Genomic DNA, 27951 nt, shown 5'->3' with positions numbered 1-27951 from the left:
TGCCCATCTCCTCATGGCACAGATTCATCTCATGCAGGGAAACTTCAAGCTCTCCTCCCAATCTCTGGAACTCTGCCTTAGCCACAACTTTGAGGTGAGGCAACATCACTGGCATCTATACTGAACTGCAGTAAGAAACCAGTTTAAATGTATTGATCTGAGGACTGGGAATGAATATGTGGTTTGTTTGTGCTCAGATCCGTGAGCATCCTCTGTATCACCTGATAAAAGCTCAGGCTCAAAGGAAAATGGGGCAGCTTCAGGAGGCCATTCAGACGCTACAGATGGCTATGAATCTGTGTGCCGTGAAGAGAACAGGCTCTTCAACCAAAAGACAGAGTAAGAGAGTTGAACTCAGCTCGGCCGACTGCGTATCTGTGTTCCTGGAACTAGCTGAGGCTCTGTGGCTCAATGGAGAACAGGTTAGTGGTAAACTTTAAAACAGTTTTTTTTAACATAGCTTCATTTCCTTAAATGAATAGTTCACCCCAAAATAAAAATGTACTTAACCTCTGGTCGTCCAGGATGTAGATGAGATTGTTTCTTAATCAGAACAGATTTGGAGATTTGCTCACCTATGGATCCTCTGCAGTGAATGGGTGCCGTTAGAATGAGAGTCCAAACAGCTGATAAAAACATCACAATAATCTATAAGTAATCCACACCACTCCAGTTCACCAGTTAACATCTTGTGAAGTGAAAAGCTGCATGTTTGTAAGAAACAATCCATTAGACTTGAGTGGTGTGGATTATTGTGATGTTTTATTAACTGTTTAGACTTTTATTCTGACGGCACCCATTCGCTGTAGAGAATCCATTGGTGAGCAAATAATGTAAAGCTAAATTCCTTTAAATCTGTTGCCATGAGGAATCGAACTCATCCACATCTTGGATGGTCTGAGAGTGAAATGTCAGAAAATTTTCATTTTTAGATGAACTTCCCCTTTAATAAATCTGCACAAGGTTCGTACAAGATGCTTAAAGTGCTTGACTTTGACTTGAAATTTAAGGCCTGTAAAACCCTTAAAAATAGCAACATTCCTAAGGAGGTGTTTAAAAAGTGCTTGAATTATTAAAAGACAATGGATATATGAAATAAGTGTTTGATTTTGTCACACAAAATTCATGCAAATTTAAAAACATCATACCTTTTTTTCTTATTTTAGTTAATGTCTGAAAACTAACGAGCTAAGCAAGGAGAAGTACTGACAGTGTCATGTAAGCATGGCTAAAGATGCGAAAAGAAGAACAGATGAACCAAATTAATTGAGTCACTTACACTGGAACTGCTCCAATTGATTCAAACTCATGACTTTGATCATTCATTTCAAGCGATTCACAAGCAAAAAACAGATCAAATTAAAAGTGGGATTCATTTTCAGATTAAACTATTGCATTGCAAAATTATTTTTTTATTAGTATATTTTAGTTTAATCTATTTATCTTTTTTTAGAATTGGAAATAGAAGACATTTTTCGATAAGTAAGATCTCTGAAGTCCTTATAAATCCAAAAAGTAGTGCTTGAAAAGTTCTGGAATGTAATTTTACAGTATCTGTATGAACCCTGTGTAGTAATATAATTGTTATTTTGCTTAAAAGTTGTTCTGATTTCCAGCACGAGGCAGCTAAAGTGATGCAGGATGCCATTAATGAGTTTACGGGCACTCCAGAGGAGCTTCGAGTCACTATCGCCAATGCAGACCTTGCTCTAATGCGAGGAGATACGGAGCTGGCACTGAGCATGCTCAGAAACATCACACCTGAGCAGCCTTACTATATACAGGCCAAAGAAAAAATGGCAGACATCTACCTGAACCACAGGAAAGAGAAACGGCTTTACGTGAGCTGCTATAGGTAATGCATTTTAATTTGTCAAAGTATATATATCATAAATTCATATATATATATATGTGTGTGTGTGTGTGTGTGTGTGTGTGTGTGTGTGTGTGTGTGTGTGTGTGTGTGTATATATATATATATATATATATATATATATATATACATACATTTATTTAGTTAAGTCAAAAGTTTACATACACCTTGTAGAAAATGTTACTTATTTTACCAAAATAAGTGGGATCATACAAAATGCATGTTATTTTTATTTAGTACTGATCTGAATAAGATATTTCACATAAAAGACATTTACATATAGTTGACAAGAGAAAATAATAGTTGAATTTATAAAAATGACCCTGTTTAAAAATTTACATACAGTTGATTCTTAATACTGTGTTGTTACCTGAATGATCCACACCTGATTTTTTTTTTTTTGTCTTATGAGAAACATCTAAGTATATTCTGTAGCTACTAAATGAAAAAATATATATTTAGGCAAAATAAGAAAAATGTATATCTTCATACTGTTCAAAAGTTTTCACCCCTGGCTCTTAATGCATTGTGTTTCCTTCTGGAGCATCAGTGAGTGTTTGAACCTTCTGTAATAGTTGCATATGAGTCCCTCGGTTGCCCTCAGTGTGAAAAGATGGATTTCAAAATCATGCAGTCATTTTTGGAAAGGGTTCAAATACACAAAAATGCTGAGAAACTGAAGAATCTGTATGAACTGTAGGATTTTTTCGGAAGAACAGCAGGCCGTTTAACTGTTCAGGACAAACAAGGGACTCGTGAACAACTATCACTAAACAAAAAAACACAGCCGTGGATCATTCAGGTAACAACACAGTATTAAGAATCAAGTGTATATAAACGTTTGACTTTGACTCTATATATGAATGGAATGCTGAACCTGTACTTTAATCATTTGTATTCATGTGTTTAAATACCCTATTTAGGTGTGTAACCCTGCAGCTCTAGTTAGTTATTTACATGTGTTGACAAGCTTTAACACAAGCTCTGATACACCTGTGCAAACAATGTTCACACTTATTCATTTAGAGCATTAATGTCTCTATGTTCTCATCAGGGATTTGGTGGACAAATTGCCAAACCCTCATACCTTCCTCTTACTCGGAGATGCCTACATGAACATTCAGGAGGTGGGAGAGATTCTAGTTGTTTACTCTAATGCTTACATTTGTGTTTGAATCTCGCCGTTAGCACAGATCTTTGTTTAGAAACTTAAATATGCCTTGCTTTTTTATAAGATGTCTGCCTCTATTCCCGCACAAATATTTACTACATAGTGTAAACAGTAAATCCTTATCTAACTGGAAAAGTCATTGAAATTCCAGAACCCAAGTTTTTTTTTTTTTTTTTTTACATTTTTATCATTACTATTCAGTATTACAAAAAATAATTTCCACTTTAATTTTTACTTTTTTTGTTATTAAAGTTAGCAGTTTAAAGGCAATACAGCAAATTATATATATACTGTAATAATTGTGTAAAAATACTATTTATTTAAATTAAATAATTCTTTCTTTCTTTCTTTTTTCTTTATTTATTTGAATTATGGTAATGAGAACTAGAAGGAAAAATGTGTTTAATTATGAAAATATTTAAGCAAATTATATATTTTAGAAATATTTTCTTTTTTTTTAGAATATATACACTGCCGTGTTTGTGATCAGTAAGACTTTTGTATGTTTTTTAAAAAAGTCTTTTCTGCTCATCAAGGCTGTTTATTTGATTAAAAATACAAAACAAAACTGCAATATTGTGAAATATTATTGCAATTTAAAATAGTGGTTTTCCATTTTAATTTTCTTTAAAATAAAATGTATTCCTGTGATGCAATGTTGATTTATTATCAATGTTGGAAACATTTGTGCTCCTTAATATTTTTTTGGAACCTGTGATGCTTTTTTCAGCATTCTTTGATGAATGAAACATTACAAAGAACAGCATTTATTTAAAATAGAAATCTATTTTAACTATTTTTAGTGTCAGTCTTTGTTTTTTTTTACTTTGTTTGAAAGAAATTAATACTTTATATTCAGCAAGAATGTGTTAAATTGATAAAAAGTAATAGTAAAGAATAGTAAAAATATTTCTGTTTTGAATATATGAATTTCTTTCCTGAAAAAATCTTGAAAAAAAGTATCACAGTTTCCAAAAACAAAATAATAAGCAGAACAACTGTTTCCAACATTGATAATGAATCAGCATATTAGAATAATTTGTGAAGGATCATGTGACATTGAAGACTGGAGTAATGGCTGATGAAAATTCTGCTTTGCATCACAGAAATAAATTAAATTTAAATAAAACACCAAAAATTAAAATAAAAAAAACATAATTTCACAATATTACTATTTTTTTTGTATTTTTGATCAAATAAATGCAGCCATGGTGAGCATAAGAAACTTATTTAAAAAACATTTAAAATCTTACTGATGCCAAACTTTTGAACAGCAGTGTATATATGTGACCCTGGACCACAAAACCAGTCTTAAGTCGCTGGGGTATGTTTGTAGCAATAGCCAAAAATACATAGTATGGGTCAAAATTATTGATTTTTCTTTTATGCCAAAAATCATTAGGAAATTAAGTAAAGATCATGTTCCATGAAGATTTTTTGTAAAATTCCTACTATAAATATATCAAAATGTAATTTTTGATTAGTAATATGCAGAACTTAATTTGAAGAACTTTAAAGGTGATTTTCTCAGCATTTTGATTTTTTTGCACCCTCAGATTCCATATTTTCAAATAGTTGTATCTCGGCCAAAAATGTCCTATCCTAACAAACCATACATCAATAGAAAGCTTATTTATTGAGCTTTCATATGATGTATATATCTCAGTTTTGTAAAATTTGACCTTATGACTGGTTTTGTGGTCCAGGGTCACATATGTGTGTTTGTTTTTCATGAGATTCACCTATACATTGTATCTGTCATGTCTAATGACAACTTCACTTTCAGATGGCCTCATTTTTATACATATAAAAATGTATCATTACATTGGTGCTTGTGTATGAAAATATTGTTCTCTGCTGACAGCCAGAGCTGGCCATTGAAGTCTATGAACAAGCCCTGAAGAAAAACCCCAAAGATGGAGCTGTGGCCAGTAAGATTGGAAAAGCACTAGTCAAGACCCACAACTATGTAAAGGTAAGTGAAGTAGAGTCAGTAATATGTCTCTTAAAGGGGTCCTATTGTGCTTTTTCACTTTTTGAATTTTAGCCAGTGTGTGGTGTGTATGCTTGGGCATAAAAAACATCTACAAAGTTACAAATCTCAAAGTCCACTCCAAAGGGAGATATTTAGTTTTTTAAAAATCCCTTTTCAAGAACTACAACGAACGGCTCCTTTGGACTACAGCGTTTGTTTTCCGGATGCTGTTATGTCATGACGCAGTCCATTAGAATATCATTCAAATAAATCCTGCCTACAGAAATTCAAATCGTTGTTGGGGAGGGACGAGGTGGGGGGATTCACCTAACTTGTGAATGTGAATGTGAATGTAGCATGGACAGCTTCTGGGATGCTTCAGCAAGCAGCAGGATGGCTTGTATAAACACAAGCATTGAGTAAAGTGTCTGCAAACTGCTCTGGTAGCCGTGCTGAAGCCGCGCCGTTGATGTGTGCAGTATAGAGGGTCGAAGCACATGCTGATGTAAACACAAGCATTGACTAGAGTGACGATCATCAGTTGCCGCGTCAAGACGCACTGTAGACATGTGCACACATGTGTGATAAGAGATTTATTCATCATACAGGGTAGATAGCTTCACTAGCCTTATGCTGGATCTGTTTTCGGGCATGTAATTAATTAAATAAATTAGCACAATAATGATAATATTATGTATCCCCCCCCCCCCCCCCAAAAAAAAGACTTTGTAAAAGAGCATAATAGGACCCCTTTAAACCTGAAGATTGTGGGTTTTTCAAGAAGCTAATTTTGAGAGATGTATTCCAGTTTTTAAATGTAAAAACAGCTCTTATTTGATGATCGTCTGTAAGAGTAAAACTGACTTCTGTGGCTAAGGCATTTTCTACCTCCTCTTTTAAAAATGTAGTTTTCTGATGTTCCTCTATATAACTTTTCCCAGGCAATTAACTATTATGAGGCGGCGCTGAAGAGCGGGCAGCAGAATTTCCTGCGTTATGACTTGGCTGACCTGCTCATGAAGCTCAGGCAGTATGAACGCTGTGAAAAAGTCCTGCAAGAGGCTCTCACACATGATCCTGGTGAGAAACCACTCAGAAATTATGAAGTTATTATGAAATGGCAACATCTCACTTCAATCATTCCTAAAAAAAAGTTAGTGCTTCGTTTAAATTGAGCTTAAAGTGCTGTTTCCAAAAGATTAGTAGAGATTTGAGCTTGTTTAGATTTTGTCCGTCATCAAACACAGATGTTTTTAAGTCTGATAAAAGGATAAAGTGTGTTCAAACAGTAAAGAGGAATATTGCATGTCTGCTGGGTATTTTTAATTTTATACTTTATTTGCTACACCTTGGAAATACTTAGTTATATGTTCCGGGCGTGTATTCGACACCCTGTTGCGTGACAAATTAATTGAGGATTGTCAGATTGTCCTTTGGGTGTGTCTTGGAAGAACATGGGTGTGCACTTTCGATTGATGTTTGAAAGTGGTTTGAAACTGGTTCAAATGAATGTAATTAAAAAATAATTGTGTAGTACACAGTGCAGTTGCTTTTCTTCAAGTGTGATCAGTTGCATCTTTCTGTCTTTATTTGTTTTAGTGAATGAGCTGCTGCTTCTTACCGAAGACTGTCGCTATCTTGTGCTTCTCGCCAAAGTCCAGAGCAAAGTCAATAAAAATGATGAAGCGCTTCTGTCCTTGCAGAGAGTGAGTTCAGTGTCTTTTTCTCTGAAACAATGCTGTTATTGTACTAAAACCATGAATAAATCTGAAATAAATATGATTAAAATTAGATTCAAAAACTTCTAGAAATGTTGTCTTTGCAAGTAACCTAAATAATTTTAAGTACTAAAATTGCTAAAACAAAAACTGAAAAAAAAAAAAAAAAATACATTAAAACATTTTGTACACCAATTTAATTTTTTTATTTTAGTTTATTATTATTATTTATTTATTGATTGATTACATTTTATGGTATTGAGAACTTAAAAATGTGTTAATTGTCATGAAAAAAATTTAAGCAGATTATTGTATCATAATATATTATATGTGACCCTGGACCACAAAACCAGTCATAAGGTTAAATTTTACAAAACTGAGATGTATACATCATATGAAAGCTCAATAAATAAGCTTTCTATTGATGTATGGTTTGTTAGGATAGGACAATATTTGGCCGAGATACATCTATTTGAAAATCTGGAATCTGAGGGTGCAAAAAAATCAAAATACTGAGAAAATCACCTTTAAAGTTGTCCAAATTAAGTTCTTAACAATGCATATTACTCATCAAAAATTACATTTTGATATATTTATAGTAGGAATTTTACAAAAAATCTTCATGGAACATGATCTTTACTTAATTTCCTAATGATTTTTGGCATAAAAGAAAAATCAATAATTTTGACCCATACAATGTATTTTTGGCTATTGCTACAAATATAGCCCAGCGACTTAAGACTGGTTTTGTGGTCCAAGGTCACATATTATATTTTTATATTGAAAATGTAATATTTTATTAAGATTTATTTATTCTGAAATTAAAAAATTTAAACTAAAACTAATTAAATATAAAATAAATATAAAAATAAATTGAAGCTATTTAGAATTTGAAATAAATAAAAAAACAAGAATTAGAATTGCTAAAATGTAAACTAAAAATAAAACAAAAATGTAAAAAACTTAAGAACATTTAGAAATGTTGTCTTTGGAAGTAATTTAAATAAGTAATAAGTTTAAGTATTAAAATTACTGAAATTTAAAAGCTAAATAAAAAAACATTTCACCATTTTTTATTTTAGTTTATTATTTATTTATTATATCTTATGGTAATGAGATTTATAGTGAAAATGTAATATTTTATTAAGATTTATTTATTCTGAAACATGCTAAACATTTTAACTAAAACTAAATAAATATAGAAATATAAATTAATAATAAAAATAAACTGAAGCTATTTAGAATTACAAAGAAAAACAAGAATTAGAATTAAAAGAAAAAGCAATTCAAATAAAAAAACTAAACAGAAAAAACAAAATGATTAAAATGTAAACTAAAAATAAAATGAAAACTTAAACTTTTAGAAATGTCCATCTTTTTTTTATTTTAGTCTTATTTATTTATTCATTACATTTTATGGTAATGAGAACTGTGAGTAAAATGTGTTGATTATCTTGAAAATTTTAAGCAGATCATTATTAAGCATAATTATATTTTATTATATTATATTAAAAATTTTATTTGTTGTTAAGATTGATTTATTCTGAAACTTACTAAATTTAAACTAAAACCAAATAAATATAAAAATATATAATAAATATTAAAAATAAAAATAAATTTAGAATTACAGATAAATGATAAACAATAATTCGAATTAAAAAACAGAAAATTAATTAATTCAAAATATTAATACAAACTATAATAGTACATAAATAATGCTTAAGTAATACCCCTCTAAAGCATTCAAGAGCTCACCTCAAACTCACAGGATCAATTTACATTCACAACCTCCTAAATTTCCCAGTTTATATTTCATGTAGTATGCAAATGTTTTCTAGTTTGTTACTAAACATTTCGGAGGGTGAGAAAATGCTGACAGAATTAAAATTTCCAGGATGAATTGTTTTTTGAATTTCATGCCCAGAGCAATTGTTTAAATTATTATGAAACTGTTCTTCCTCCTCAGGCGAGAGATGTGCAGGCGAAGGTGCTGAAGCGCGTTCAGATGGAGCAGCCGGACTCGGTTCCCGCGCAGAAGCAGCTCGCCGCCGAGATCTGCGCCGAAATCGCCAAACACTGCAGCAGCCAGCGTGGCTACGAACGAGCCGTCAAGTTCTACAAAGAGGCGCTTGTGTACTGTGAAAGTGACAGCAAGGTCAGTGTGGGCCGGATCAGTGAGTCCAGTGTGTTCCTCTGCAGCTGGAACGGTCCGGCGAGCCTGAAGCCGTCAGTCAGTTTATGTGTGTGGTGCTGAATCTGAACGCAACACAGGCCTGAATTTAACTGCAAACCATCACAAATCAATCTCTCTCTCCATAGACCATATTTGAAAAACGTATATTTCCTTATATTAAATATCTCATATCAGGGTTTGTACAAGATGCTTGAAGTTCCTGAATTTGACTTCTTGAAATTTAAGGCCTGGAAAACTCTTAAATAAATAGCCATATTCCTAAAGAGGTACTTGAAAAAAGCTTGAAATATTAAAAGTCAATGTAGTCTTTAATTTTTTCAATAAGCACACATCTTTTCACGCAATAAAAAAAAAAACATTCAAAGCAGGTTGGCCAATCTTTTTTGTTGTAGACCGAAACTTTAGAGCAGGTTGCAGAATTATTCCGCAAATTGAATGACCTGTGATCCGTGTTTTAAGTCCTGAATCATTTGATTCAATTGGGGACTTTGGACTGCGTATTTCAAATCAATTGATTCAGATTAGGACTTCAAATTATGTAGAGTGAATCAATTGATTTAGCGCGTCGCAAATCATTCCGCGAATTGAGTGATTTGCGATCTGTGCTTAGAGGTCTGATCTGAAATGATGGTTCATCATCATTATTCAGATTCGGATTTTGGAGCAGGTTCGCAGATCTTTTGCTTTAGAATCAGAATCAGAAAGAGCTTTATTGCCAAATACAGTGCCTTGCAAAAGTATACCCCTTCATTTTTTTTCACATTTTGTTTTGTTGCAGCATTATGTTAGCTGCTTTAAATTAGTTTTTCCCCACATCAGTTTACACTCCATACACCATAATAATGACTAAACAAAAACCAGATTTGCTAATTTTACAAATTTATTAAAAATAAAACACTGAAATAAGTACATTGCATAATTATTCATACCCTTAACTCAGTACATAGTTGAAGCCAAGTCTTTTTGGGTATGATGTGACAAGCTTTGCACATCTGCATTTGGCAATTATCTGCCATTCTTTGCCTCACCTTTTCACCTCTCAAGCTCTGTCAGATTGGATGGGGGCTGGCAGACATTTTCTAGAGTCCTATTGTTCCAATCGTCTTCCATTATGGATAATGGAGGCTACATGCTTCTGTGAACCTTCAATGCAGCAGATTTTTTTCCGAACTCTTCTCTAGATCATTGCCTTAATGCAAGTCTGTCACTGAGCTCTACATGCAGTTATCTTGACCTCAGGACTTGGTTTTTGCTCTGATATGCATTTTCAGCTGTTAGACCTTTTCTGAGAGGTGTGTGCCTTTCTAAATCATACTCATTCAAATGAATTTGCCACAGTTTAACTCCACTCGAAGTGTAGTCACATCTAGAAGCAATATTAATGCTCCTGAGCTAAATTTCCAGTGGTCCAGAAAAAGGAATCATTTTTTTATTTTTAATAAGTTTGCACAAATGTTAAAAACCTATTTTTTGCTTTGCCATTATGGAGTATGGAGTGTAGATTGATGTGAGAAAAAAAAACTAATTTAAAGTAGTTTAACATAAGGCAGCAGCATTGCAAAATGTGAAAAAAATGAAGGGGTATGAATAATTTCGCTTGCGCATACAAGGAATTTGTTTCAGTGTTATTAGCTTCCAGTACACAGAGACAACAACGCACAGACAATAAAAATAAGAGAATAAGAAAAATACACATATGTTAACATAAATAGACAAAAAATAAATAAATAAAAATAATAATAATTTGTAAAAAATAAAATAAATTGACAAATAAATAGGTGGTGTGTACAGTTGTGCTATAGATGATAGAATGGAATGCAGGGATGTGTTTAGGGTGGAGGTGGTAGCAATAGATATCAGGTTATTCCACACATTTTTATTGCACAATGGGGGAACATTTTAACTGTTCATAAGGTGGATTGCCTGGGGGGAAAACTGTTCATGTGCCTGGTAGTCCTGAGATTTGGGGCTCTGTAGCGCCGGCCAGATGGTAAGAGTTCAAAGAGGGAAAAGCTTGCATGTGAGGGGTCCTGAGTGATTTTCTGAGCTCTTTTCTTTAAATCGGAACTTCAGAGTGGGTTCTTATATCATTTCGCGAATTGAATGATTTGCGATCTGCGCTTCAAGTCATGATGATGATGATGGTTAGCAAATCATTATTCAGATTGTGATTTTGGTGTGGGTTTGCGAATCATTTGACTTAGATTGAAATTTAGCGTATTGCGTGTCATTTAATTTAGATCGGAACTTCAGAGATTATTTGTGAATCGTTTGAATTATATCGGAAGTTTGAGTATCGCGAATCATTTGGTTCAGATCAGAACTCAGATCATGTATTCGGTGTGGGTTTGCAAATTATTTAATTCAATTTGGAATTTCGGCATGTATAACAGGAATTGATTAAAGGGGTCCTATTATGCTTTATTTTGTTTTTGGCATGCACTAAAACATGCTCTCATTCTTGGTGGTTTGAAAAACACATTATTTTTCACATAATTTACATGAATGGCTCAATGGCTCGATTAGTTCCGGGTTTGATGAAGGTCCGCCTTCCGAAAAACTAAATGTGTTGTGATTGGTTAGCAGTCCCACTGCGTTGCGATTGGCTAACCACTTAGACGGCGTTTCAGTCCTGCCACGCCTCTTCCCAAAGCAGCAAGATCCATGTACAACTGCTCAAGCTAGATTAAAGTAATTCTAACATTTTAAATATGGACCCTTTTACCTTGTCAAAATCAGCTCTGCAAAAACTCAGCTCATTTTAAGACATGGCCCCTTTAAATGCCACAAGCTCTGCTCGCCCCGCCCCTCTCTGGGATTATGTTTACTTTAACCGCATTTATCGGCGAAACTTGCCAACAAGCAACAAGGTCATTAGCAAAGATGCATAAAAATCTTTATACTCACTTCTGCTGTGGGTGAAGCTGCATCACGAATGATTCACACGAAGATAGATGAATATGTAGATAGGGATTGGTGCTTTCCATTTAAAAATGAAAGTAACGTTAAACCTCTGCATCTTTAGCGGCTCAGATGTCGGGAGTAAATGACTACTGCTATGTTCATTATTATATTCAACAACAGAACACCTCAATCGCTCAATTAGAGCCTTCCTCTGCACCTGAGTCACACAATGGCAATTGTATTTGGACTGTTTCAGCTCGGTGAGGGCGGGCCTAAGGTAAGACGCTCATGTCAATCAAATGTATTTCGTCACAACGACAAGAAGCTAAGAATTAACTGATTTTAAAAAGGGGATATTACTTTTAAAGATTAAAAAAATACCACTAGGTGGATTTTTATTATTGTAGGGTGGTTGTGTACACAAACTGCCAACACACATTAATGTTCAAACGAGTTCAAAGTTAGTTTTGCACTAGTCTCGCGTAGCCAGACCTTCAGACTGACGGCTGAAGGTCTGGAATTCATGGAAGCTTTAGTTGGCCAAGGCCCGCCCATAAGACCGTTTGATCGACATGTCAAACAACCAATCACAGTTCGTTTTGTTCAGTGTCACGTTTCGGGGCGTGGAGATGCTCCCACAACAACAGACTAGCGTGCAACAAGTCAGTCATTGAAATAACCAGCATTGAAAGTTAAATAAGAAGAGGGAGAGCAAGCAGTAAGTCAGTAATTTGTTCGCGAACGTGGCAAATGTGTATAACAACAATGGCGTCTGCATAAGCACCTTTTAGCAAAACGCTGAATTAATCAGTCTGCGCTTTGTTTCCTGGCGGACCGAATATAAACGCGACACTCGCGTCTCCTGGAAATCCGGTCAAATTCAACGAATCAGATGACGACTTCGACATTCCTGAAGTGTTTCCAGTTAAGTGTACCATATGCATCAGACGTTTAGCCAACGTTTCGTGGGCGTGACGTCTGAGGCTGAGACTAGTTTTGCACCCGATGACCCCTTTAAAAGCATGTGCTGAATGCATAAATTATAAAAGTAACATTTTAAATAGAATTTTCCAAAAGGATTGTAATATTGTGAGAAACATTAATTCAGTCAAATGTGCTTGGTAAAGTGTAATGGGTAGCACACTGGTAAGCAGTTAATGTCAGTGTTATGAGCTTAGACTTCTTCCCAGAAAGCCTCAAGGACATTTTCCTTGTGCCAAATACATATTTGCTGTTCTTTTTCTTTTCTTTTTTTTTTCTTTTTGTGCAAGTTAATAAATTAAACATATTTTTTTAATGCATGCACTAGAATGCATTCAAATTAAAATGCATGCAAATAAAAATGTGAGAAGTTTACACAGAACATAATGATTCTTTTCTAAAGCAGCACATGTTTCAGTGTCCCCTGTGAACAGCTGTGCAAGTAAATGTGTGTGTTTGATCAGGTGATGCTGGAACTGGCTCAGCTGTATCTCACTCTGGATGATGTCGAGGCCTGTCAGCAGCAATGCAGTGCTATTCTGAAGAACGATCCGGTCAACGAATCAGCTACACTGGTGGGTTTCTCTTAAACAGATAGCCCTCTCTCATAACCTCACACCAGTGGACCAAATCAGATCAATCTGGAGTGTGTACAGTCGTGGCCAAAAGTTTTGAGAATGACACAAATATTAGTTTTCACAAAGTTTGCTGCTAAACTGCTTTTAGATCTTTGTTTCAGTTGTTTCTGTGATGTACTGAAATATAATTACAAGCACTTCATACGTTTCAAAGGCTTTTATCGACAATTACGTGACATTTATGCAAAGAGTCAGTATTTGCAGTGTTGGCCCTTCTTGTTCAGGACCTCTGCAATTCGACTGGGCATGCTCTCAATCAACTTCTGGGCCAAATCCTGACTGATAGCAACCCATTCTTTCATAATCACTTCTTGGAGTTTGTCAGAATTAGTGGGTTTTTGTTTGTCCACCCGCCTCTTGAGGATTGACCACAAGTTCTCAATGGGATTAAGATCTGGGGAGTTTCCAAGCCATGGACCCAAAATTTCAACGTTTTGGTCCCCGAGCCACTTAGTTATCACTTTTGCCTTATGGCACGGTGCTCCATCGTGCTGGAAAATGCATTGTTCTTCACCAAACTGTTGTTGGATTGTTGGAAGAAGTTGCTGTTGGAGGGTGTTTTGGTACCATTCTTTATTCATGGCTGTGTTTTTGGGCAAAATTGTGAGTGAGCCCACTCCCTTGGATGAGAAGCAACCCCACACATGAATGGTCTCAGGATGCTTTACTGTTGGCATGACACAGGACTGATGGTAGAGCTCACCTTTTCTTCTCCGGACAAGCCTTTTTCCAGATGCCCCAAACAATCGGAAAGAGGCTTCATCAGAGAATCTGACTTTGCCCCAGTCCTCAGCAGTCCATTCGCCATACTTTTTGCAGAAGATCAATCTTTCCCTGATGTTTTTTTTTGGAGAGAAGTGGCTTCTTTGCTGCCCTTCTTGACACCAGGCCATCTTCCAAAAGTCTTGGCCTCACTGTGTGTTCAGATGCGCTCACACCTGCCTGCTGCCATTCCTGAGCAAGCTCTGCACTGGTGGCACTCCGATCCCGCAGCTGAATCCTCTTTAGGAGACGATCCTGACGCTTGCTGGACTTTCTTGGACGCCCTGAAGCCTTCTTAACAAGAATTGAACCTCTTTCCTTGAAGTTCTTGATGATCCTATAAATTGTTGATTTAGGTGCAATCTTAGTAGCCACAATATCCTTGCCTGTGAAGCCATTTTTATGCAACGCAATGATGGCTCCACGCGTTTCTTTGCAGGTCACCATGGTTAACAATGGAAGAACAATGATTTCAAGCATCACCCTCCTTTTAACATGTCAAGTCTGCCATTCTAACCCAATCAGCCTGACATAATGATCTCCAGCCTTGTGCTCGTCAACATTCTCACCTGAGTTAACAAGACGATTACTGAAATGATTTCAGCAGGTCCCACAGCAATGAAATGCAGTGGAAAGTTTTTTTTGGGATTAAGTTCATTTTCATGGCAAAGAAGGACTATGCAATTCATCTGATCAGTCTTCATAACATTCTGGAGTAAACTTTAAATTTGCAATATGCAAATTGCTATTATAAAAACTTTTCCAATTTCCAATATTTATGTAATTCTCAAAACTTTTGGCCACGACTGTAGAGTGCAGCATTAGAGTTCTAAAAGGAAAATTCTCATTGAATTTTTCCATAGAAATTGATTTTTAGAATGTTCACCCACAGCTCTTTTGTCATGTTCCAATTTTTATACCTTTGCTAGGCAGAAATTTGTGAACTTCTCTTCTCTGTGTTAGATGATGGCAGACCTTATGTTCCGGAAGCAGGACTATGAACAGGCTGTATTTCACTTCCAGCAGCTCTTGGAGAGGAAACCAGGTGTGTCGTTCATCTCCTGACCTTTCGAACGATTACGCCGTTGTTGCAGCAGCCCCCTCAGCTTTCCTTCCAGATACTCGTATGAACCGCAGGGGTAACCTAAGCAACCAGGAAGCTGTAATGAACTCATTTAATCTCTTCCCCTAGACAACTACCCAACGCTGTCCCGCCTCATTGATCTGCTGCGCAGAGCTGGCAAAGTGGAGGAGGTTCCAAGATTCCTCGAGATGGCAGAGAAACACTCGTCGAGGGCCAAGTTTGAGCCTGGATACAACTACTGCAAGGGGCTCTACCTGTGGTATGACTATAAAACATGAAATAGAGGATTAGGCTTTATGATGGTAATTTTTTATATACTACCATTCAAAAGTTATTGGACAGTAAGATTTTAAAAAAATGTTTTAAATGAAGTCTCTTCTGCTCACCAAGCCTGCATTTATTTGATCCAATGTATAGCAAAAACAGTACAATTTTGAAATATTTTTACTATTTAAAATAACTATTTTCTATTTGAATATATTTGAAAATGTGATGTATTCTTTTGATTTCAAAGCTGAATTTTTAGCAGAAGTTACTCCAGCCTTCAGTGTCACTTGATCCTTCAGAAATCACTCTAATATTCTGATTTGCTGCTCATTAAACATTAATTATTATTATTATTATGTTGAAAACAGTTGAGTAGAATTTCCTTATTTTTTTATGAATAGAAAGTTCAGAGGAACAGCATTTTCTTTTGTAACATTATAAATGTCTTTATCATCACTTTTGATCAGTTTAAAGTATTAATTTCTATCATTCCCATGCAATACAGTATACTGATAATGCTGATATTTGGATCTCTTTCTCAAAGAATCCTCAGAAAAAAATGTACTCAACTATTTTAAATTTTGATAATAATAATAATAATAATAATGAACAGCAAATTGGCATATTAGAATGATTTATGAAGGATCTTGTGATGTTAAAGACTGGAGTAATGATGCTGAAAATTTAGCTTTGAACAAAGGAATAAATTACATTTTTTTGAAATAGTAAAAATATTTTAAAATTTTACTGTTGATGATTAAATAAATGCAGGCTTGCTGAGCAGAATAGACTTCTTAAAAAACACTAAAACTTTTGACTGGTAGTGTGTATATATACTAAAAGTTCCATAAAAAAGTTTCAAACTGCTCCAAATTGGAAATAAATTAATAGTTTTATTCAGAAAATATGCATTAAATGAATCAAAAGGCATTTTTATTTATTTCAAATAAATGCTGTTTAGAAGAATCTTTTGTCCTTTAAAAGTAAAATTACAATTAATAATACTTTCAAATTATCATGATTTCCCCAAAACTATTAAGCAGCACAACTGTTTTCAATATTGATAATAATAATGTTTTTTTTTTTTGAAGCAAATCAGCATATTAGAATGATTTCTAAAGGACCATGTGACATTTTAGCATTTTAAATGATATTCAAATAGAATAATTGAAATAGTAAAAATATTTATAGTATTACTGACAAAAACTTTTAGGAATTATTTCTCTTGAAGTACTTGATTTTGATTATGCATATGATAAAAGTAGCATTTGAATTGATTGCAATAAGGACATGAATGTTGATCTGCTTCTCTAAGGTACACTGGTGAACCAAACGATGGGTTACGTCACTTTAACAAAGCCAGGAAAGACAACGACTGGGGCCAAAATGCAGTGTACAACATGATTGAGATTTGTCTTAACCCTGACAATGAAACCATAGGAGGAGAAGTGTTTGAGAACCTGGACGGAGACATGGGGTATGTCCACCAATTCTGCCTTATTGCCTTATAAGCTGAGTTTTATTGCACACATGCACTTTCACAAATGATGAGTTTCATTTGTTTGTGTTCAGGAACTCTACAGAGAAGCAGGAGTCGGAGCAACTGGCCGTGAGAACAGCGGAGAAGCTCTTAAAGGAGCTAAAGCCACAAACCCCAGCGGGACACGTACAGCTGCGCATACTAGAGAACTACTGCTATCTGGCCACCAAACAGAAAGCCAATGTGGAAAGAGCTCTCAACGTGTTCATTGAAATCGCAAACAGTGAGGTGTGTGGACATCAAATGATGGATATGTTAAATACACACACACCCACACATGCACAGCGTTTGAATCACGCCTTCAAGACAAACTTACACTAGCATTGAGAATGTTTATTTAGCAGGGGTGCTTTAAATTAACAAAAAGTGACAGTAAAGACATTTAGAATAATTTCTATTTCAAATAAATGCTTAAACTTTCTATTCATCAAAGATTCATCAAAGATATAAATGTATTAATGTTTCCACATACTGTATATATGAAGCAGCACAACTGTTTTCAACATTGATAATAATGAGAAATATTTCTTGAGCAGCAAATCAGCATATTAGAAAGATCTCTGAATGATCATGTGACGCTGACTGTAGTAATGATGCTGAAAATTCAGCTTTGCATCACAGAAATACATACATTTAAAAATTCATTTTAATAGAAAAGGTTTTTTTTACTTGTAATTTTTTTTAATCTTTTTACTGCATTTTTGATTAAATAAATGCTAGTAGAAAGAAAAGTCAGAAATCTCCACTTAAAGGATTAGTTCACCTCCAGAACAAAACAGATCATTTACTCACTCCCTTGTCATCCAAGATATTCATGTTTTTCTTTCTTTTCTTCAGTCGTAAAGAATTTTTTTTTTTTGAAGAAAACATTTTAGGAATTTTTTCCATATTGTGGACTTCTATGGTGCCCCAGAGTTTGAACTTTCAAAATACAGTTTAAATGCAGCTTCAAAGGGCTCTAAACCATCCCAGCCGAGAAAAAAGGGTCTTAAGTAGTGGATTGATCAGTTATTTTCTAAAACACTGTTTACAAAGTGAATGTGCAAAGAAGATCAAATGCTCTTTACAAAAAAAGGTAAAACAGCAATATAGGTCAATTTTGAAGTTGGAGGAAAAAATTAGATGGGATTTTTTTTTTCAGCGTTTGTGGTTAAAAAGTTCCATCTGGGGTCGTTTAGAGCCCTTTGAAGCTGCATTTAAACTCCATTTTGGAAATTCAAACTCGGGGCACCATAGAAGTCCACTATATGGAGGAAATTCCTTAAATGTTTTCCTCAAAACATATAACTTCTTCACGACTAAAGAAAGAAAGACATGAACATCTTGGAAGACAAGGAGATGAATAAATTGTCTGTAAATTTTGTTCTGGAAGTCAACTAATCCTTTAAGTATCACTTACACCAAACTTTAAAGTTTGTTCAGTCCTCTTCTTTCATGCTTCACAATGACATTTACTCAACTACCCCTGAATGTCTGTTTGTTCTGTACAGAAAGATCATGTTCCTGCACTGCTGGCTATGGCCACTGCTTACATGATCCTGAAACAAACCCCTCGAGCCCGAAACCAGCTCAAACGCATCGCCAAAATGAACTGGAACATCATTGATGCAGACGAGTTTGAAAAGAGCTGGCTGCTTCTGGCTGACATCTACATCCAGTCGGGAAAATACGACATGGCAGGAGAACTGCTGAAGAGATCTCTGCGACACAACAAGGTGATGCTGAATTCATTCAGCTGCAGTATATATCACCATTTCTTCTGGAAATTCAGTTCAAAAATAGTAAAAGATTGCTATATTTAAAGGATTAGATCACTTCCAGAACAAAAACTTCTTGATAATTTACTCACCCTCTTGTCATCCAAAATGTTTATGTCTTTCTTTCTTCAGTCGGAAAAAAAAAAAAAGGTTTTTGAGGAAAACCTTTCTAGGATTTTTCTTTATATAGTGGACTTCAATGGTGGCCAACGGGTTGAAGGTCCATATTGCAGTTTCAGTGCAGCTTCAAAGGCTTCTACACAATCCCAGCCGAGGAATAAGGGTCTTATCTAGCGAAACGATCTGTCATTTTCCAAAAAAACTGTCATTTCTATACTTTTTAACCACAAACGCGTGTCTTGCACTAGGTCTGCAATGCGCACTTGTGACGTTATGCATTGCATAATCACATTGGAAAAGTTACGCATGGTTAGTTCTTCGTCTGTGTACTCCTGTGTACTTCAAAAAAGTAGTGTAGGGCGAAAAACTCATTTAAATCTCATTTTCTCCTCCAACCTCACAATCATCCAACATTGTTGTTTTCCCCTTTTTCTTAAAGGGTGTTTGACTTTCTTTGCACGCTCGCTTTGTAAACACTGGGTTGGTACTTCCGCTTACATAATGCGTGAGGTCAGGTAGTGCAAGATGAGCATTTGTGGTTAAAAAATGAAGTCCACTATATGGAGACAAATCCTGGAATGTTTTCTTCAAAAACCTAAATTTTCTGACGTCTTAAAAGGATTAGTTCACTTCCAGAACAAAAATGTTCAGATAATGTACTCACCCCACTTGTCATCTAAGATGTTCATGTCTTTCTTTCTTCAGTCATAAAGAAATTATGTTTTTTGAGGAAAACATTTGAGGATTTTTCTCCATATAATGGATATGTATGGTGCCCCTAAGTTTGTATTTCCAAAAAGCAGTGTAAACCCAGCTTTAAAGGACTCTAAATGATCCCAGCTGAGGAAACAAATTGACAATTTCTATACTTTTTAACCTCAAATGCTCATCTTGTCTCGTCTCTGCGGGTCAATACAATTAGGGTATGTCAAAAAAACAGAGGTGGGACCAAGTCACTGTTTTGCAAGTCACAAGTAAGTCTCGAGTCTTTGCAATCAAGTCTCGAGTAAAGTCCCGAGTCAAGTCCCAAGTCGAGTTGCAAGTCCTCAACTTTAAGCTTCAAGTCCTAAACAAGTCACTAGTGCTGTTTGCCCAAATTAGTGTCTCTGTATTAATTACTACAGTAAATTTAAAGTCAATAATAGTCTATAGTAGGTATAATTATAAAAGATAGGCTATAATAATTAGTGATGTTTCATTGAGGAATTAATCATTGTTTGGGATCAAATATAGGCCTAATTGAATTAATAATTTATTTTAAGTCCACTGTTTCATTTGTTAAAGATTCAGTGATTTTATTGAATCAGTTGCGTCAAATAAAATATCTAAATATAATATAAATATATAAATATTTGAAAGGTTTAGCCAATTATTAGGCTACTGCTGTTTCTTCTTCTTATTATTATAAGTGGTTTATAGTGATTATGTGTAATTTAAATGTCAAAGGGGCCGTTCATATGTCGCGTCAAGTTCGTTATTTCAAATGTAGACGTGCGGTATGCTCGCTCATAATGGAAGCGACCATAGATATACGCGACACGCTCGTTTTTTTCCAGGCGCGTCCGCGCCGCATAGAGATAAAAACATCTCACCGCAGGTCTTGTGACAAGAACCAACCAAACAGCTTCATCCTTTCCCTTAATAACATTGAACGCACCGCCAAGTTGGAGAAACAGCTTATCATAGCTGTACAGGAATAACCAGTTTTAAATAGCCTAAATTTAATAACAGAGCTACTGCAAGTGATTTTTAATGCTGGAAATCCATTTATTCTTTGCTAAAACTTCCACCTCTTCATGGAGAGCAGGTTATGGTTGCTTAAAGCCCGGCTCACACTAGTTTTAGCCCGATTTTCCCCTCCCAAACGCGGTGTTTTATAAATATAAATTATAATGTGTGTGTATATAGGCCTATATATAAATAAAATACATATGTATATAATTTTGAAACCCAAAATAAATGAGGCTCAAACATTATTAACAAACGTGCGTGTTTATTTTAGCACTTCAGTCAGTGAACAGGCAGCCAAAAAATGCAAAAATAAATCAAAGAAATAATATATTTAAATAAGAAAGTAGCCTAAATAACAATGTTAAATAGGCTATTAAACAAACATTCGTTGCAAAAATGTCCGAAGTCTCATCTACTGGCCCGAGTCCGACTGGAACCTGTCTTTTTTCTCTTTCTCTTCCCCATTACTGCTGTTTTTAATAGCAAAGTGATTACATTTATTTTCGTTTCTTTAGTTAATTTAGACATATTTTTGGAACACTTTTTGTTTGTCAAAAAGTTTTTGTTTTTTTAAAGTAACGACCAATTGCGACCAGCGGCAGACAGATCAATTTAGCCTTCTCAAGTCATCACGATTTAAATTAAAATCCATAAGTTTAAAAAAAGTATCAAAAGCATATCACAATATTAGTTTAATCGTTCAGCCTAAATAAATGTGTGCTAATTAGGCACATATCCAATCGTTTGTGCGGAGAGTGAAAGCTGGAGCTGGCTTTGCCGGACATGGAGGCGTCAGTGCGATGTGAAACTTCATTTTTGCTCATAAAGGTATAATTAATATATCATCCGGAATTGTAAAGGGTCTGCCTTAGTTTGTGTAACAAACAGTATTAACAAAACGTGCTTTTAAAGACAACAAACAGGATACGCTTTCTGATGTCTTGGTGTTAAACAGGAGGGCTTCACAATAATTAACCGAAACCCATTGCTTCACAGACGCGATTATCTATAGAACGCTTTAAATTATCACTTCACTACTGTAAAACTGTAAAATGAAATAATTAAAATCGAAAACAAAACTCTTCCATTAGCTATAGGCATAATCCATAAAGATGCATTTAGGCATTAAAGGCGCGTCCAATGAGCAGATGGCGAGTCAGGATCGTCAACTTCATCTTTGAGACACTGGCTCAGAAAATATTAGTAATATCAATAACAATAAACATCAATATAAAATTTTGTCTGACACATTCATGGCTTTGCGGCCAGGTGCATTTGAACGCGGAGCTCTATCAGCTGGTCGCTGCTGATGGCAGGACACTAAACACCGCCATGGCAGAAATGATGATCGGCGGAGAAAGATCACGGGAGGTGCTTCCTCCGGCATGATAATCCTAATAATATTTTGTAGTGTGTGATCCGCCACGAATTTCAAATCTTGTAGTGTATGCATGTTTAAGATTTCAGGTAAGATAATCTGCAAAGATTCTCTGTATGTGTGCGATGCAACCAGATTTCATAATCGGTTAGGATTTTAAAACTGTGTGAGCCGCAGACGCCAGTCACGCCACAGGAGCGCAAGCTGCAAGAGCGGTTTGGAAAGAAAGAGAAAGCGGCGCGCCTAGCGTTTTCCACGCATTTTTGGCTCGACATGTGAACGGCTCCAAAAACATTAAACATCCTTAACATTATGTGGATAAAAACATTACAAGCGCTCACTTAGCGAGTCCCTCTCTGGCTCAGTGCCAATTGCTGAGCTAATCATACCAGTGTGATACGCTTCAGCCTATATTGATCAGAACTCTCCGAAGTCTTTCTTTAGAAGACTTGCCGAGTCACAGGGTTCAAGTCCAAGTCAAGTCTCGAGTCATTGCTGTCAAAGTCATTGACTCGAGTCCACAACTCTGCAAAAAACTCCCATCTTGTTTTCGTCTTCAACTTCAAAATCATCCTACATCGCTGTTTTACCTTTTTTTGTAAAGGGTGTTTGATCTTCTTTGTATGTTCACTTTGTGAACACTGGGTTGGTACTTCTGCAGCGATGTAGGGCGATTTTAAAGTTGGGGAAGAAAACGAGAGTTTTGGGAGTTCTTCGACATACCCTAACTGTATTCACCCGGATCACACGGAGACGAGACAAGACGAGCATTTGAGGTTAAAAGGCATATACCCCCGGTTTCACAGACAAGGCTTAAGCCTAGTCCTAGACTAAAATGTAAGTCTGAGCTGTTTCCACTGAAAGAGACTTACACTGACTCATCTTAAAATATATCAGTGCCTTTGTTTTGTCTCAAAATGCACATCAGTGATATTTTTTCTGAGCGCATTTGTAAAAAAATACTTGAAGGTTGTATCAGCGATTTCTAGCCTGAAACATAAAGTGTCAAATTCAGCTGAGCTTTCTTCACGATCCGCTCGCTGCCTGCCCCATAAATTGTCTGTGAAAAAAACGCGTCTCTCTGGTCAGCCTAGGGTCCGAGATATGCCAAAAAAACAATCGGCACGACCAACCTTTCCACACATAAACAAACAGTGTTCCAACCAATCAGCGTCAGGGGTTTGGTGTTGTGGACTTTCGCTCCGCCTCCCTCACATCCCTGCACCAGTAGGAAAGTCCACAACACCAAACCCCTGACGCTGATTGGTTGGAACACTGTTTGTTTATGTGTGGAAAGGTTGGTAGTGCCGATTGTTTTTTTGGCATATCTCGGACCCTAGGCTGACCAGAGAGACGTGTTTTTTTCACAGACAATTTATGGGGCAGGCAGCGAGCGGATCGTGAAGAAAGGTCAGATGAAATTGACACTTTATGTTTTAGGCTAGAAATCGCTGATACAACCTTTAAATGTCCTAATTGAACCATGACCTAATCCTGGCTTAGTCTAAGCCCTGTCTGTGAAACCGGGCCTTAAACTGTCAATTTGTTTCTGAAATAACCGATCGTTTCGCTAGATAAGATCCTTCTTCCCCGGCTGGGATCGTTTAATGCACTTTAAAACTGCATTTAAACTGCATTTTGGAAGTTCAAATTCGCGGGCACCATAGAAGTCCACTATATGGAGAGGAATTCTCAAATGTTTTCCTCAAGAAACATCATTTCTTCACGACTAAAGAAAGAAAGACATCTTGGATGACAAGGGGGTGAGTGCATTATGTGTAAAATTTTGTTCCGGAAGTGAACTAATCCTTTAACGTGTTTTAAAACAGTCCTGCTGCAAGGCATATGAGTACATGGGCTACATTATGGAAAAGGAGCAGTCATTCAGAGATGCTGCCATGAATTATGAAATGGCCTGGAAATACAGCAATCAAACCAACCCCACTATCGGTAAGATTAAAGCCCCTCTGATGCACTATACTGTTCTCATGTGTGTTCACATCTTTTATTGACATCAGCATGCTGTTTGTTTACCAGGCTACAAACTCGCGTTCAATTATCTCAAGGCCAAGAGACACGTGGATGCTATAGATGTGTGCCATAAAGTGAGTATTTGAGAAATCCTGCTGCGAATATAAACATCTAAATTTGTAAATATTGTACTGAGACCAGCAGTCAGATTTCAAAAGCAAAATCCCATTAATTTTTGTAAATACTTTCTAATACTTCTATTGAAGTATTGAAGTATTTAGTGATATTTCTACTTTATTTTTTCACCTTGCGCAATCTGCAAAAAGTTTCAAAAGTTTACACCCCCTTGATTCTTAATACTCTGTTGTTACCTGAATGACCGACAGCTGTTTTTTTTTGTTTAGTAATAGTTGTTCATGAGTCTCTTGTTTGTCCTGAACAGTTAAACTGCCTGCTGTTCTTCAAAAAAAAATCCTTCAGGTCCCACAAATTCTTCAAATTCTGTTTTTTCAGCATTTTTGTGTATTTGAACCCTTTCCAACAATGACTGTATGATTTTGAGATTTATCTTTTCATGCTGAGGACAACTGAGGGACTCATATGCAGCTATTACAGAAGGTTCAAACGCTCTCTGATGCTCCAGAAGAAAAAAACATGCATTAAAACTTTTGAACAGAATGAAGATGGTTCTTAAAATCATACAGTCATTGTTGGAAAGGGTTCAAATACACAAAAATTCAGAAAAACACAGAATTTGTGGGACCTGAAGGATTTTTCTGAAGAACGGCGGGCAGTTTAACTGTTCAGGACAAACAAGAGACTCATAAACAACTATCAATACAAAAAAAAAACACAGCTGTGGATCGTTCAGGTAACAACACAGTATTAAAATCAAGTGTATGTAAACTTTTAAATGCAGTTATTTTTTATAAATTCAACTATTATTTTCACTTGTGGGCTATATGTAAACGTATTTTATGTGAAATATCTTTTTCAGGTCGGTACTAAATAAAAATAATGCATTTTATGTGTTCCCTCTTATTTTAGTCAAATAATTAACATTTTGCTGATTCTGCAAAGTGTGTGTAAACTTTTGACTTCAACTGTATATATAAAAATCAGTTACAGAATTTTATATTTGTATCTTTATTGAAATAAAATGTTATTTTCATTTATATAATTCTCATTTAAATGATTATATTTAAAACAAATATAAATAAAAACTAAAAATATAATAAATGCATTTTTTCATCCTCTTGCATTTTTTCTTTTTTCTTTTTTGCATCTCACACGCTCAGGTTTTGGATGCACATCCCAACTATCCACGGATCAGAAAGGACATCTTGGACAAAGCAAGAGCAGCTTTAAGATCGTGACAGAAGGACCAGTGTGGTGCTGTTGGTCAATCGAGATCTCATCTGTAATTTCATATAAATTGCATTAAGTGTCAGTATAAGAAATATTTTGATATGACTACATGCAGTGTTCATTCAGCATTAAAAACTAGCATTGATAATGGTGCAATATTTTTCATTGTGTACACAGAAATAAAACATTTAAAAGACTTTTGAGATTCCGCAATATACATGCACATTTAATGTATGCAACAAAGCTTGCTGCACAGAATGCTAAATCCCACAATGCAATGTGCTTGACCTTGCATTCCCAGTGTGTGTCTTTTTAGTTGACTAGGCTGGCAAACATTAGAACATTTTTGCCTGAAATTGAATCAGAAACGCAACTCTTTTTATTTTCAAGGTCATGTGATAACACTGTAGCATAGTACTGTTCTGGGTGGAATACTAGCATACTGCCTACTTCATACTTACTTCATACTACACAGTACATGCTGTATGAGGCCTGCACATTTTAACAGTATGCAATATACAACAAATAACACTTAAAACATTGTTACGGTATGTAGCTTTGTGTAGCGTGCATCAAATGCAAATATAAGACAGTATTTATTTATCTTCTTAAATTTCTCACTTTAAATGCTCTGTGTGTGTGTGTGTGTGTGTGTGTGTGTGTGTGTATAGACCGCTGTTTAGAAGTTTGAGATTGGTAAGATTTTTAGTGTTTTTTTAAAGGAATCTCTTCTGCTCATCAAGTTTGCATTTATTTAATCAAAAATACAGAAAACCAGTTTTTGCAATTTGAAATAAAATTTTGTATTTGAATATACTTTAAAATAGAATTTATTTCTGTGATGCAAAGCTGAATTTTCAGCACCATTACACCTGTCTTCAGTGTCGAATGATCCATCAGAAATCACTCTGATTTATTGTGCTGCTACTTTTTTTGGACCCTGTGATACTTTCTTCAGGATTTGTGGATGGATAAAAAGTTCAAAAGTACAGCATTTATTTTATTTTTTATCTTTTTCTAACTATATAAGTCTGTACTATCACTTTTTAATCACTTTAACACATCCTTTCTGAACAAAAGTATTAATTTCTATCAAAGAAAAATTACTGACCTTAAACTTTTAAACATTAGTGTATATTTTTTACAAATATTTCTACTGATTTCTATTTTAAATAAATGCTGTTATTTTTAATGTTTTATAAAAGTTTCTAAAAAAAATATTAATCAGCACAACTGTTTTCAACATTAATACATAAATCAGCATTTCAGAATGATTTTGAAGGATCATGTGACACTGAAGACTGGAGTATTAACTGAAGAAAATGCAGCTTTGCATCACAGAAATCTATTATATTTTAAAGTATAGTCAAATAGAAAACCATTATTTTAAATTGCAAAAATATTACAGTATTTTTTTCTGTATTTTTAATCAATTATTTGCAATATATTGCTGTATTATTAATTCTGTTTAAGTTTAAGTGACCATATTCAATATAACTTTACTTTTTCAATCACTTTAACACATCCTTTTTGAACAAAAGTATTAATTTCTATTGAAAAAGTACTGATCTAAAACTTTTAAACATTAGTGTATATTTTGTTATTCAGAAAAGGTTCTGGAAAAATATTATAGCACTTTAATAGCATTTCAGAATGGTTTTTGAAGGATCATGTGACACTGAAGACTGGATTAGTGACTGAATAAAATTCATCTTTCCATCACAGAAATAAATTATATTTCAAAGTATATTAAAATAGAAAAACATTATTTTTAATTGCAATAATATTTCACAATATTACTGTATTTTTAACCAATTATTTGCAGTATCTTGCTTTATTAATTCCGTTAACTGTTTAAGTGACCATTTTCAATAGAATTGATATTATATTAGGCTACTTTTTAAAATGATATACATTTCTTCGAATTTGGGCAAACATATATTTAGACTTATAGATTGATTTGTAGACTGGTTTTGCAAGACTTTGAGCTCGATAGTGTTACGGACAAAAATTTCAGTTGTGCAGTAAATCCACATCAATCTGATGTCAAATAATAAACTTTGAGTTTCATCAGCAGCAGTTCACATGTCAACCTCCAGCAAGAGTCCGACATTCTCACTAAACTCTGTCACAGCGAGATTGAACACGAAGCGACACAGTGGGAAGTTAAATCTCCAGTATCCTACAGATGAACACTCTGAGCCTCTCTGGTATTCTTCTCTTGTCCGGTTCGTGTCCGGTTTCTTTTCTTTGCCCTGCAAACACAGAAGCTCTTTATGAAGTCCATGTGGATGGGGACACGCTGATTAAAATCCTCAGGCTGAGCGTGTCTGGTAAGTGTTTTCCACATCTACATTCTGTTTAATAGGGCTAATTTATTGTGGTAATACGTCTAAAGTGAGTTTAACATTGTCGTAGTCGAATGTCACCCATCACTGATGTCAGATCAGATGTGTCCGACGAAGTGATTCATGGAAATACATGGACCATTTCGGTGGATGATTTCGGTTTGTGCAACA

The 27951-nt window shown here is 35.1% G+C and overlaps 1 protein-coding gene across 1 annotated transcript in view; it reads left to right on the top strand.

Annotated features, from left to right (window-relative positions):
- The window catches only part of ttc21b (tetratricopeptide repeat domain 21B), a 52133-nt gene extending 26504 nt beyond the window's left edge, over positions 1-25629 (top strand). Inside the window, exons 21-29 of the mRNA XM_073845383.1 lie at positions 13281-13391; positions 15180-15261; positions 15409-15559; positions 16883-17044; positions 17140-17335; positions 18598-18822; positions 23923-24043; positions 24131-24198; positions 25363-25629. Coding sequence (XP_073701484.1) covers positions 13281-13391; positions 15180-15261; positions 15409-15559; positions 16883-17044; positions 17140-17335; positions 18598-18822; positions 23923-24043; positions 24131-24198; positions 25363-25440 — 1194 coding nt within the window. The 3' untranslated portion in view covers positions 25441-25629. The remainder of the gene's footprint in view (positions 1-13280; positions 13392-15179; positions 15262-15408; positions 15560-16882; positions 17045-17139; positions 17336-18597; positions 18823-23922; positions 24044-24130; positions 24199-25362) is intronic.
- The last annotated feature ends 2322 nt before the right edge of the window (positions 25630-27951 follow it).

The sequence above is a fragment of the Garra rufa genome, chromosome 8, assembly GCF_049309525.1.
Source record: "Garra rufa chromosome 8, GarRuf1.0, whole genome shotgun sequence".
NCBI classification, from domain to species: Eukaryota; Metazoa; Chordata; class Actinopteri; order Cypriniformes; family Cyprinidae; genus Garra; species Garra rufa.
This window is presented reverse-complemented; position numbering and strand designations above follow the sequence as displayed.